At 43.0% G+C, this 14,040-nt stretch overlaps 1 protein-coding gene and 1 pseudogene across 1 annotated transcript; both read left to right on the top strand.

The window, feature by feature from the left end:
• The first annotated feature begins 2,038 nt into the window (after positions 1-2,038).
• Positions 2,039-2,989, top strand: LOC102391570 (olfactory receptor 12-like). Its single transcript, XM_044944061.2, has one exon. The coding sequence runs from the start codon at positions 2,039-2,041 to the stop codon at positions 2,987-2,989; it is 951 nt and encodes a 316-aa protein (XP_044799996.2).
• A 3,970-nt stretch (positions 2,990-6,959) lies between these two features.
• On the top strand, positions 6,960-11,040 carry LOC102414668 (annotated as a pseudogene).
• The last annotated feature ends 3,000 nt before the right edge of the window (positions 11,041-14,040 follow it).

The raw sequence follows: 14,040 nt of genomic DNA, 5'->3' as shown, positions 1-14,040 counted from the left end.
ATCTGATTTCAGTACTTACCATCTGGTGATGTCCATGTGTCGAGTCTTCTCTTATATTGTTGGAAGAAGGTGTTTGCTATGACCAGTATGTTCTCTTGGCAAAACTCTGTTAAGCTTTACCCTGCTTCATTTTGTACTCCAAGGCCAAATTTGCCTGTTACTCCAGGTATTTCTTGACTTCCTACTTTTGCACTCCAGGTCCCTATAATGAAAAGGACATCGTTTTGGGTGTTAATTCTAGAAGGTCTTGTAGGTCTTCATAGAACCATTGAACTTCAGCTTCTTTAGCATTACTATTGGGGCATAGACTTGGATAATTGTTATATTCAATGGTTTGCTTTGGAAATGAAGAGAGATTGTTGTCATTTTTGAGACTGTACCCAAGTACTGCATTTCAGAATCTTTTGTTGACTAGGAGGGCTACTGCATTTCTTCTAAGGGTTTCCTGTCCACAGCAGTAGATATCATGGTCACCTGAGTTTAATTCACTCATTCCAGTCCAGCAAAAACTCAGCTGAGACTAATGTGAACCTGTGCACAGGACAGGGATGGGAGGACAGCCAAGGAGCGGCCAGCTGAGGTGTGTAGGGCATCCCACCAACTGCACTCCGACCACCAGCTCCTAACCCATGTCACAATGCAGGGGCATCCCTAGCAAACTCTGATGCTCTGCTGTCCTGTGGGGGTTGGAGTCAGGCCAGTCAGGAGAGGAAAGATGGGCAACCCATTCTTTCTCCTGCATGCTCTATTGTTGGAGAGCATGAACTCTCTCAGACATCTTCTAAGAGAACTGCAGGCTGAGCGAGAGTGTGGTGGTCGTTGCTCCTCCGCAGGCCCCACTGACCACATAGCTGCTGCCTGTACACCCCGACTCCAGGGGAAGGCACTCCCTCTGAAGGCGGCCAGCCCTGTGATCCTGCAGCTCGCACCTCTAAAGAATGAAACTGCTCTAAAATCGGCTCTGCTCTCCCACTGATGCTCCTCTTAGGCCTGGGAGACACTGTGGTGTCCACCTTCCTTCTTCACTCCTCTCTCTTAGTCTGCATCTCCCCTGACCTCCCCTCTGGGCATCGCACAGCTGGTGCCCATGTCCCATGTGAGTATGGAGTTCAGCCCTGGCCTGGGCTGTGACTGGCACAGAAAGCAGCACCCAGATGGGGGACCCAGTCACTGAGACAGACGTGACTGTGTTGGTGGCTCCCACAGCTCCGAGCAATCACCCCACAGCGTGTGCAGAGGAGCCAGGGGCATGGAAGTCAGGATGAGCCAGGACACGCCATATGCTGAATGTGTCACAACTCTGACCTGCTGCTTTTCAGGCCATGGAGGTGGACTTTCTCCTCTCTGGGAATTGGCTGACATCTGGACATTACAAGAAAGAACCCTTAGATTCTCAAGGATGCAGAGAGCTCAGCTGAGGTTGCCATCAAGATCCTATCTCAGAGACAAAGATGCTAAATTAGGTCTCTGCTCCTGCAGGAGAGAAATGCATAGTTCCACACAAGCCTGGTGAGGGTTGGTCCCTTACCTGCTCCCAGCCTGTACCAGGATAGAGCTATCACTGGGTCATGTCCTGATGGCATGAAGTACTTAACAATTTCTGAAACTAAAGAATGAGTAAATAAGATGTGGGAGGTGCAGGATTAGACACCTGAGCAAGTGCAGAAATAGCTCAGGAGCATCCCTGTGGGGAGGGAGAGCATGTCCTTGAAAGCAAGGACAGGGAGATGTAAGCCACCCTTACACAGTAGATTCTCGGCTTGGCAGGACCCCTTGAGTCTTTTCTCATAGCAAATGCTCCATCTCCCACAGGGTGAGTGCTCCAAGCACACTTAGTAACGAGTAAATCAGAGGAAATGGTTATGCTTCAGATCAGCTAGTATTTATCAGGAAGAAGAGTGGTATCTACTTGCCCTGCAGTTGGGCACTGAAGGGTGCCTGTTCTCTAAGAGAGGATGACTTTGTGACCCTGACCTGCTCCCTCTCACTGCCTCCCACTGGTTCCTAACTCTCTGTCTTGTGTCACCAGCTCAGGGCCATGTCACCCCAAGGAAACGGAAACCTCTCAGTGATGCCTCTGCAGGAGTTTGTGCTGGATGGATTTGCGGGTGGTCAGCAGACCCAGGACCTGCTCTTTGCTCTGTTCCTGGCCCTGTACGTGGTGGCCATCCTGGGGAACCTCACCATGATCATGGTCGTCACCCTGGATGCACGTCTGCACTCCCCAATGTACTTCTTCCTCAAGAACCTCTCCTTTGTGGACCTGTGTTACTTGTCTGTCATCTACCCCAAGGCCCTGGCAAACACCGTAACTTCCTCCAAGGTCATCACGTTTGAGGGATGTATCATTCAGTTTTTCTTTTTCTCTCTAATGGGAGCCACTGAGGCATTCCTCTTGGCCGTGATGGCCTATGACCGCTTCGTGGCCATCTGCAGCCCCTTGCAGTACCCCATCTCCATGTGCCACTCAATCTGTGCCCGCCTGGTGCTGGGATGCTACTGTGGGGGCTGCCTCAACTCCGTCCTGCAGGCCAGCTTCACATTCACTCTCCCGTTCTGCAGCTCCAACCACATTGACCACTTCTTCTGTGATGTGCTGCCTCTGCTCAAGCTTGCCTGTGCGGACACTACAATCAATAAGCTGATCTTGTTTAGCATTTGTGGCCTCATCATCGTGGGCACCACACTCGTGGTTCTCACCTCCTATGGCTACATCACAGTGACCATCCTGAGGATGCGCTCAGGAGGAGGGAGACACAAGCTCTTCTCCACCTGCGGCTCCCACATGACAGCCGTGTCCCTCTTTTATGGGACCCTTTTTGTCATGTATGCCCAGCCAGGAGCTGTGGCATCCTTGGAGCAGGGCAAGGTGGTCTCTGTCTTCTACACCCTGGTCATCCCGATGCTCAACCCCCTCGTCTACAGTCTGAGAAACAAGGACGTGAAGGATGCTCTGTGGAGACTGGGGCAGAGACAGACAGCCACGTGAAGGAGGGTGGACAGAGAGACAGTGTCCTGAGGGCTGGACAAGAGGACTTGAGGGGAGTCACTAGGTTTAATTTGAAGAATTTATTCCTCATTTGTGTAATTCATTTTTTCAATTCATTCTTTCCTCCAACATTTTATTTAGGCCTTCTTGGAAGAACATCATGGACCTCAAACTGCAAGAGATGGAAAATGAATAACGCATTTTCTTTGCCAATATAAAATTAATATCCTTAAAGGGTATGACTCTAATCTGGAAATTTGGGTAATACAGTGGGCAGAGTGATCAGCAGAGAGTCTTTGACTGAGAATATATTTCCAAACTCTGCATCCTCCAGTGAAGATGTTGTTGTTTAGCAGCTAAGTTGTGTCCAATTTCTTGTGACCCCATGAATGTAGCACACCAGACTTCCCTTTCCTTTGCTATACCCTTGAGGTTGCTCAAACTCATCTCCATTAAGTTGGTGATGCCATCCAGCCATTTTATCCTCTGTCACACCCTTCTGCTCCTGTGCTCAATCTTTACCAGCACCATGGTCTTTTCCAATGAGTCAGCTCTTTGCATCAGGTGGCCAAAATATTGGAGCTTCAGCTTCAGCATCATTCTTTCCAATGACTATTCATAGTTGATTTCCTTTAGGATGGACTGGTTGGATCTCCTTGCTCTCCAGTGAAGGTATGAAACTAGACAAACTCTGATGTTTTTCCCTTCATTTCATTGTTGAGTCCATGTATTTATGTGCTCAGTGATCCCCTTTGGACCACCTAGTAGGGAGTTCTAGGACACTAAGCCCGGCCCCTTCCTTGGTGATAGCCTGGGTCACCACAGCCAATTAGGGGGGTTTGGAAGACCATGCTTCCCCTCAATCCTGAGCAGGGCTGTTCTTCCCCTCCCCCTTCTGTTCACTGATGCTGCCACCCAACAAGGCAACAGAAGCACCTGCGCTCCTGCTTCAGAGGCTCCTAGTGCTCCCTGTCCTGGGTTTCTCCCCTCAGACAGCAGCTGGGAGCCCCAGAGTGTCAACATGGATGTCTGATACCCAAAGTTCACCATCCAACCTGACAGGTGACACTGTCCTGACTACTTGTGACCCTAAGAAATGGGGTCTTGTCAGCACAGACATCTCTGAATAAGGATGCAGGTCCTGGTGCTGCTGCAGAGAGCAGGGGGTGAAGAGAGAAGGGGCAGTTTCCTGGCAGAAGCACAGCTCCCTGGCCCTCTGTCCCACACTCCCTGGGGCAGCTGGATCGTCTGCCTTGACCTCCCCATTCAGAGCTCCAGGCCCCTGCTCCATGGACCCAACACACAGTCTGCACTCAGATCCCTATGGTGTCTCCTGGGTAGGGTCATCCAGTCCCATGGTCACTCTCAGGAGGTGGTCCTGTGGACACAGGGCTAGTCTCTTCCCTGTAGGGCCAGTAGGGATGTGCCCTCCTCTCTGATCGCAGCTCTCCATCTCCCTGCTGTCTCTGCTCAGGAGACTCTGGCAAGCAGCCAAAACCCAAGTCATTAGATTTCTGCTCACCATTCCTCAATAGGAACCTACTCCAATGTCTCTGCTGGACTCTGATAGTATTGTCTCATCTTTGGGCTCCAAAATCAGTTCTAATTCTGCTGTAGATTACTGTATTCTTCTGATGACCTTTATTCTTTGAAGAATTTTCCCAAAATAACATGCCTTCTTATAGTGCCATGCTGCGATACTGTTCTCTTTCCCTGCATTCCTTTCTTCCTCTTTTTTCTCCGCCTCCTCCTCATTTCCTCCCCTTCCTTCCTTCTTTCCATTCTCCTTCTCTCCCTCATTTTATTTTTGCCATTTCAAGGAATATCTTACTCTAAATTTCTAAAGGAAAAGAAAAATCCCAATCTTTTGTACGCAAGTGTAGAGTTCTCATCATTATGTAAATTTTAATGGTACAAGCAGTAAGGAATCTATGGTTCTCAGTAGAACATTAATTTTCACTTTCAAATAAATCAGGAAAATTGAATCCAGTATTAGACAGAATGGAAATTGCTCTATAGTCTGGAAGAGAATTATTTTTAAAACCCTACAGGTTGACTTTACCTCTCCGTAAAACTATATTTCAGATTGCAGTGAATATCTCTATACAATGTTAGAAGTTGTTTACTTGGTTGTTCACCCCATATTATGCTTTGCCAGCTACTGGCACACACTAGATTCTCAGTTCACACCTAACACCAGAGTATAAGTTGAGTTCAGTGTTAGTTAGTCACTGAATTCCAAAATATACATGATACAGCTAGTTTCTTTATTGTGCTTAAGTGGACAATAAACACATTACATTTCAAGACCATATTGTAGTTTTGATGCTGATATTTTGGTGAACTTTAGAAGTTTCTACCTTTTAAAAGCAAAATAATAATAATAATAATAACTTTTGTTGTATTTTGAGTGTAGTTCAGTCCTATTGTTTAGTCACTAAGTCATGTGTTGTTGCTTAGTTGCTAAGTCTGTCTGACACTTTTGCAACCCCATGGACTGTAGCTCGACAGGCTCCTATGTCCATGGAATTTCCCATGCAAGAATTCTGGACTGGGTTGCCATTTCCTCCTCCAGGGCATCTTCCCAACTGTAGAGTTCAGTAGTGTCTGGCATATTCAGTTTGTGTGTATCAGATCTCCAGAACTTTTCATTTTGCAAACCTGGAACTCCATCCCCCTAAATAACAACTCCCTGTTTCCTTCTTACCTCCACCACTGGCAGCCACCATTCTTCTTTCTGTCTCTAAGAATGTGACTTCTTCAGATGCCCCAGGTAAGTAACATGTAAAGCATTGGTCTTTTGGCATCTGGTTGTTACACTTAGCATAGTCTCCTTAAGATTTACCCATGTTGCTGCATGTGACAGGATTTCTATCCTCTTTAAGGCTGAATAGTATTCCATCACATGTGTATGCAACTTTTTGTTTATGTCTTCACCCACCAAGGGACACTTGAGTTGCCTCCACCTTTTGGCATGCAAATATCTCTTAGAAAGACTGCTGTTTTGTTCTTTATCTTATTTTTTACTATATACCCAGATATCTGATTGCATAATATTGGAATTCTTTTTTAATTTTAGGAAGAACCCTATACTACTTTTCATAGTGACTGTACCATTTTTATGCCTACCAAAAGTGCAAAAGTGTTGCAATTTCTCCACATAATAGTCAGTATATGTTCTTTTCCTTTCTCTTTCATGTCAGCCATTATAATGATTGTGAGGTATAATCTCTTTGTTGTTTTTTTAGTATTTTCCTAATGATTATTGATTTTGAGCATTTTCTTATATGTTTGTTGGTAATTTGTAGGTTATCTCTAGAGAAATATCTTTAAGTAACATGAACATTTTAATTTAGGCTATTGGTTCATTTAATTGTAGTAATTTCTTATGTATTCTGAATATAATCCTCTTATCAGACATAACATTTTAAACATTTTCTTCCAGATCACAGGTTGCCTTTCCATACTGCTATCTAAGTCTTTAATGCACACATTTTTAGTTTGATGTGGTCACATGTGTCTATTTTCCCTTTTTTTTTTTTCATATGCTCTTGGTGTCATATCCAACAAATCATTGTTAAATTTAAGGTTACTGAGTTTTTCTCAGATGTTCTCTTCCAGGAGTTTAAGAGACTTAGGTCATACATTTAGGTTTTTAATCCATATTAAGTTAGTTTTTGTTCATGAATCAAAGTAATGGCCCACATTATGCTTTTTCACATAAGCAGCCAGTTTTCCAATGATGTTTGTTGAAGGGGCTGTCTTTCCCTGTGAGTCATCTTGGCACACTTGTTGACCATTTGACTAAATTGATGATGCTTCATTTCTGAGCTCTGTATTCTGCTCCATTGCTCTATGGTCTGCATTTGTGCCAATACTATTCTGTTCTGATTACTGTAGATTTGTAATATGTTTCCAAAGTAAGAAGTCTGAGGGCCTTTCAGTTGGGTGCTGAGTGGCTCTTCAGATCATGCCTGGCAGTTCCATAGATCATAACAAGAGAGAACATGGTGACCATGACCCAGAGGGAGTGGACCCACTGGTGTCATCGAGAGCAACTGGAATGAGGCTGTTGATCACATCGATAATATGAACTTAAAGGAATCTCTTCTTTGGGGCACGTATGCTTATGGTTTTGAGAAATCATCAGTTATTCAGCAGAGAGCTATTCTTCCATGTATTAAGGAGTATGATGTGATTATCAAGCTCAGTCAGGTACTGGCAAGACAGCTACATTTGCTCAATGGTTGGAGACTGAGTTCCAGGAGACCCAAGCACACTATTGGCCCCTGCCAGAGAACTGGCTTGACAGATACAAAAAGTAATTCTGGCACTTAGAGAGTACGTGGGAGCAACTTGTCATGTCTGCATTGGTGTAGCCAATGTTCTAAATAAAATGCAAAACTGCAGGCCAAAGCACCACATGTTGTTTTTGGTATGCGTGGGAGAGTTTATGATGTGTTAAACAATTATCTTTTTCCAAAACGGGTCAAAATGCTTGTTCTGGGTGAAGCAGATAAAATACTGGGCTGAGGGTTTAAGGATTAAATCTATGAAATTTTCCAAAAATTAAATACAAATATTCATGTGATGTTGTTTTCTGCCACAAGGCCAACAGCTGTGTTGAAAGTGACCAGAATTCCTGAGAAACCCAATTCAAATTCTGGTGAAAAAGGAATAATTGACCCTTGAAGGTTTCTCTAGTAGTCATGTATGGATGTGAGAGTTGGACTGTGAAGAAAGTTGAGCGCTGAAGAATTGATGCTTTTGAACTGTGGTGTTGGAGAAGACTCTTGAGAGTCCCTTGGACTGCAAGATCCAACCAGTCCATCCTAAAGGAGATCCATCCCGGGTGTTCATTGGAAGGACTGATGCTGAAGCTGAAACTCCAATACTTTGGCCACCTCATGTGAAGAGTTGACTCATTGTAAAAGACCCTTATGCTGCGAGGGATTGGTGGCAGGAAGAGAACGGGGAGACAGAGGATGAGATGGCTGGATGGCATCACCACTTGATGGACATGAATTTGAGTGATCTCCGGGAGTTGGTGATGGACAGGGAGGCCTGGCATACTGGGATTCATGGGGTCTCAAAGAGTCGGGCGCGACTGAGTGACTGAACTGAAGGAATAAAACAATTTTATATTAATGTTGAGAGAGAGAAATGAAAGTTGGACATGCTTTTGTGACTTGCATGAGACACTAACGATTACACAGGCTGTTATTTTTCTCAACACAAGGCACAAGGTAGACTGACTCAGAGAAAATGCATGGCAGGGACTTCAGAGTTTCTTCTGTGCATGGTGACATAAATCAGAAGGAAAGAGTTGTAATCATGAGGGAACTCCAATCAGGATCAAGTTGTGTTCTGACCTCTTATTGACTTGCTGGGTTGTGCGACTGATATACAACAAGGGTCACTGATTATAAACTATGATCTACCTACCAATCATGAAAATGATGTTTACAGAAGTGGCAGATGGGGACTATTTGGGAGGAATAGTGGGGCTATAAACTTTGCTACTGAAGAAGACAAGAAGATTCTTTATGACTTTGAGACTTTCTACAATACTATCAGATCAGATCAGATCAGTTTCTCAGTGGTGTCTGACCCTTTGTGACCCCATGAATTGCAGCACACCAGGCCTCCCTGTCCATCACCAACTCCCACAGTTCACTCAGACTCACATCCATCGAGTCAGTGATGCCATCCAGCCATCTCATCCTCTGTTGTCCCCTTCTCCTCCTGCCCCCAATCCCTCCCAGCATCAGAGTCTTTTCCAATGAGTCAACTCTTCACATGAGGTGGCCAAAGTACTGGAGTTTCAGCTTCAGCATCATTCCTTCCAAAGAAATCCCAGGGCTGATCTCCTTCAGAATGGACTGGTTGGATCTCCTTGCAGTTCAAGGGACTCTCAAGAGTCTTCTCCAACATCACAGTTCAAAAGCATCAATTCTTTGGCGCTCAGCCTTCTTCACAGTCCAACTGTCACATCCATACATGACCACAGGAAAAACCATAGCCTTGACTAGACGAACCTTTGTTGGCAAAGTAATGTCTCTGCTTTTGAATATGCTATCTAGGTTGGGCATAACTTTCCTTCCAAGGAGTAAGCGTCTTTTAATTTCATGGCTGCACTCACCATCTGCAGTGATTTTGGAGCCCAGAAAAATAAAGTCTGACACTGTCTCCACTGTTTCCCCATCTATTTGCCATGAAGTGATGGGACCAGATGCCATGATCTTCGATTTCTGAATGTTGAGCTTTAAGCCAACGTTCTCACTTGCTTCTTTCACTTTCATCAAGAGGCTTTTTAGTTCCTCTTCACTTTCTGCCATAGGGGTGGTGTTATCTGCATATCTTAGGTTCTTGATATTTCTCCTAGCAATTTTGATTCCAGCTTGTGTTTCTTCCAGTCCAGCGTTTCTCATGATGTACTCTGCATAGAAGTTAAATAAACAGGGTGATGATACACAGCCTTGACGTACTCCTTTTCCTATTTGGAACCACTGTGTTGTCCCATGTCCAGTTCTAACTGTTGCTTCCTGACCTGCATACAGATTTCTCAAGAGGCAGGTCAGGTGGTCTGGTATTCCCATCTCTCTCAGAATTTTCCACAGTTTATTGTGATCCACACAGTCAAAGGCTTTGGCATAGTCAATAAAGCAGAAATAGATGTTTTTCTGGAACTCTCTTGATTTTTCGAGGATCCAGCGGATGTTGGCAATTTGATCTCTGGTTCCTCTGCCTTTTCTAAAACCAGCTTGAACATCAGGATGTTCACGGTTCACATATTGCTGAAGTCTGGCTTCGAGAATTTTGAGCATTACTTTACTAGCATGTGAGATGAGTGCAGTTGTGTGGTAGTTTGAGCATTCTTTGGCATTGCCTTTCTTTGGGATTGGAATGAAAACTGACCTTTTCCAGTCCTGTGGCCACTGCTGAGTTTTCCAAATTTGCTGGCATATTGAGTGCAGCACTTTCACAGCATCATCTTTCAGGATTTGAAATAGCTCAACTGAAATTCTATCACCTCCACTAGCTTTGTTCATAGTGATGCTTTCTAAGGCCCACTTGACTTCATATTCCAGGATGTCTGGCTCTAGGTCAGTGATCACACCATCGTCAATATCTTGGTCGTGAAGATGTTTTTTGTACAGTTCTTCTGTGTATTCTTGCTGTCTCTTCTTAATATCTTCTGCTTCTGTTAGGTCCATACAATTTCTGTCCTTTATCGAGCCCATCTTTCCATGAAATGTTTCTTTGGTATCTCTGATTTTCTTGAAGAGATCTCTAGTTTTCCCCATTCTTTTGTTTTCCTCTATTTCTTTGCATTGATCCCTGAAGAAGGCTTTCTTATCTCTTCTTGCTATTCTTTGGAACTCTGCATTCAGATGTTTATATCTTTCCTTTTCTCCTTTGCTTTTCGCTTCTCTTCTTTTCACAGCTATTTGTAAGGCCTCCCCACACAGCCATTTTGCTTTTTTGCATTTCTTTTCCATGGGGATGGTCTTGATCCCTGTCTCCTGTACAATGTCACGAACCTCATTCCATAGTTCATCAGGCACTCTATCCATCAGATCTAGGCCCTTAAATCTATTTTTCACTTCCACTGTATAATCATAAGGGATTTGATTTAGGTCATACCTGAATGGTCTAGTGGTTTTCCCTACTTTCTTCAATTTAAGTCTGAATTTGGCAATAAGGAGTTTATGGTCTGAGCCACAGTCAGCTCCTGGTCTTGTTTTTGTTGACTGTATAGAGCTTCTCCATCTTTGGCTGCAAAGAATATAATCAATCTGATTTCGGTGTTGACCGTCTGGTGATGTCCATGTATAGAGTCTTCTCTTGTATTGTTGGAAGAGTGTGTTTGCTATGACCAGTGCATTTTCTTGGCAAAACTCTATTAGTCTTTGCCCTGCTTCATTCCATATTCCAAGGCCAAATTTGCCTGTTACTCCACGTGTTTCTTGACTTCCTACTTTTGCATTCCAGTCCCCTACAATACTACAGTGGAGCAAATACTGATGAATGTGGCTGAGATCATTTAATTCCTGGGATGAGATAGTTTGGGATGCCGTGCTCACTATCACAACGTGCATTATGCTTCTTTCTCTGGGAATATTTGAATCTTGTCTTAGTGCTCATAATGAATCAGAAATAACAGATTTTCATAGCAAAGTGACATTAGTCATGAGTTCTTGTAAGGAAAGTCATTAGCTTTATCTTCTTAGAGTGAGACTGTTCGGGTTGGGTGTAAAAGACAGGATCTTTAAAAATCTTTCTTTCTAATGAGCTATCACTTCACACCAGTCAAAATGGCCATTATCCAAAGAATCCACAAGCAATAAATCCTGGAAAGGCTGTGGAGAAATAGGAAGACTATTGCACCGTTGGTGGGAAATGTAAATAGATATAGTGACTAAGGAAGTCAGTATGGAGATTGCTTTAAAATCTGGGAATACGTGTACACATGTCCCCTCCCTCTTCAACTTCCCACTTATGGCTAATTAATGTTAATGTATGGCCGAAATGAAGCCAATATTGTAAATCAAGCATCAATCAATTAAAAATAAATGTATTTTTTAAAAAGAAAATTAAAAAGAACTAGAAACAAAACTGCCATATGTCCAGTAATCCAACTACTAGGGATATACCCTGAGAAAACCAAATTTGAAAAAGATGCACTTACCCCAATGCTCATTGAACCACTATTTACAATAGCTAGGCCATGGAAACAACCTGGGTGTCCATGGACAGATGAATGGATAAGGAAGCTGTGGTACATATACACAATGGAATATTACTCAGCCATGAAAAGGAACACATTGGAGTCCGTTCTAATGAGGTGGATGAAACTAGAGTGTATTATATAGAGTGAAGTAAGTCAGAAGGAGAAAAACAAGTGTTGTATATTAATGCATATATGTGGAATCTAAAAAAAAAAAATGGTACTGATGAACCTAGTTTCAGGGCAGCAATGGAGGTGCAGACATAGAGAACAGACTTATGGACATGGGCAGGAGGAGGAGAGAGGGGGTGGGATGAATAGAGAGAGTGTCATGGGAACACATACATCACCACATATAAAACAGTTAGCCAGTGGGAATTGGCTATATGACTCAGAACTCAAACTGGGCTCTGTAACAACCTAGAGGGGTGGGATGGGGTGGGGTGGGGGGTGAGAGGGAGGTTCAAGAGGGAGGCGACATGTGTAGACTTATGGCATTCATGTTAATGTATGGCAGAAACCAACACAATATTGTAAAGCAATTATCCTTCAATTAAAAATACATAAATTTCTTTAAAAAGTCTGGGACTTTCAACTTTGCTTTCAAAATTGTTTTGACTATTTGTCTTTCTTGAGACTCCATATGAATTTTAAAATGTACTTTTCATTTTCTGCAAAACATAACTGTGATTTTGAAAGTGTGACATTGAAGCTTAGATCACATTGGATAATTTTTTTCTCTTCCAAATCAAGCACATGGGATATCTTTCATTTTTTAGGTTGCCTTTAATTTCTTTCAGCTATTTCAGCAGTCCAAGGGACTCTCAAAGGTCTTTTCCACACCACTGTTCAAAAGCATCAATTCTTTGGCACTTAGCTATCTTTATGGTCCAACTCTCACACCTGTACATGACTACCGGAAAAGCCATAGCTTTGACTATATGGTCCTTTGTCAGCAAAGTGATGTCTCTGCTTTTTAATATGCTGTCTAGGTTTGTCATAGCTTTTCTTCCAAGGAGCAAACATCTTTCAACTTCAAGGCTGCAGTCACCACCTGCAGTGATTTTGGAGCCCAAGAAAATAAAATCTGTCACTGTTCTCATTGTTTCCCCCTCTATTTGCCATGAAGTGATAGGACCAGATGCCATAGTCTTTGTATTTTGACTGTTGAGCTTTAAGCCAGCTTTTTCACTCTCCTTTTTACCTTCATCAAGAGGCTTTTTAATTCCTCTACAACTTCTGCCATAGTGGTGGTGTCAGCTGCATATTTGAGGTTATCCCGGTTTTCCCAGCAATCTTGATTCCAGCTTGTGATTCATCCAGTCTGGCATTTCCCGTGATATATTCCGCATAGAAGTTAAATAAGCAGGGTGACAATACACAGCTTTGACGTACTCTTTCCCCAATTTGGAACCAGTCTGTTGTTTCATGTCCTGTTCTAACTGTTGCTTCTTGACCTGGATACAGGTTTATTTGGAGGCATCTCTTTAAGAATTCCCATCTCTCTAAGAATTTTCCACAGTTTGTTGTGATATCATGTTTCATATTTTGAATCAGTCTAGTACATGACAACAAGATTTTGACTTGTTTCATCAATTACTGAGAGAAGTATGATAAATTTCTATCATGATTTTGATGTTTACATTTCTAATTCTGTCAGTTTTTGATTCATATATTTGAAATCTTCATTAGTGGTGAAGTGAAGCGAAGTGAAGTTGCTCAGTCATGTCGACGCTTTGCAACCTCGTGGACTGTAGCCTACCAGGCTCCTCTGTCCATGGAATTTTCCAGGCAATAATAATGGAGTGGGTTACAATTTCCTTCTCCAGGGGATCTTCCCAACCCAGGAATCGAATCCAGGTCTCTGCTTTGTAGGCAGATGCTTTTACCATCTGAGCCACCAGGGAAGTCTCTTTAGTGGTATACAAATTTAAATTTTCTGATAATCCACGTGGATTGAAATTTTTATTTTGAAATATTCCTTTATAAGCAAACTTTTCCCCTGAAATCTATTTTGTCTAATAATTTTTGAGCCTTAAGAGCCTCGTTTTCCTTAGCATATTCATAACACAACTTTCTCCAGGATTTTACTCTCATACTTCCTATAATTTTCTAATAATCATATATCACATTTATAAATTGGCTTTGATTTTTCAGTGCAGGATTAAAATATCTTAACAGATACATTTACTCAACCTGCAATGAGGGAAGGGCCATATTATGACTTAGAGAGGGCTGTGCTTCTTCTGCAGACACAGAACCCTGCACATCACTCTTTGTCACACCAACACGCCAGGATGAAGCAAAGGAGAATGGTGTG

Source organism: Bubalus bubalis, chromosome 6, assembly GCF_019923935.1.
Source record: "Bubalus bubalis isolate 160015118507 breed Murrah chromosome 6, NDDB_SH_1, whole genome shotgun sequence".
Lineage (NCBI taxonomy): Eukaryota > Metazoa > Chordata > Mammalia > Artiodactyla > Bovidae > Bubalus > Bubalus bubalis.
Note: the sequence above shows the minus strand (reverse complement) of the source record. Positions and strands in the feature narration are given on the sequence as shown.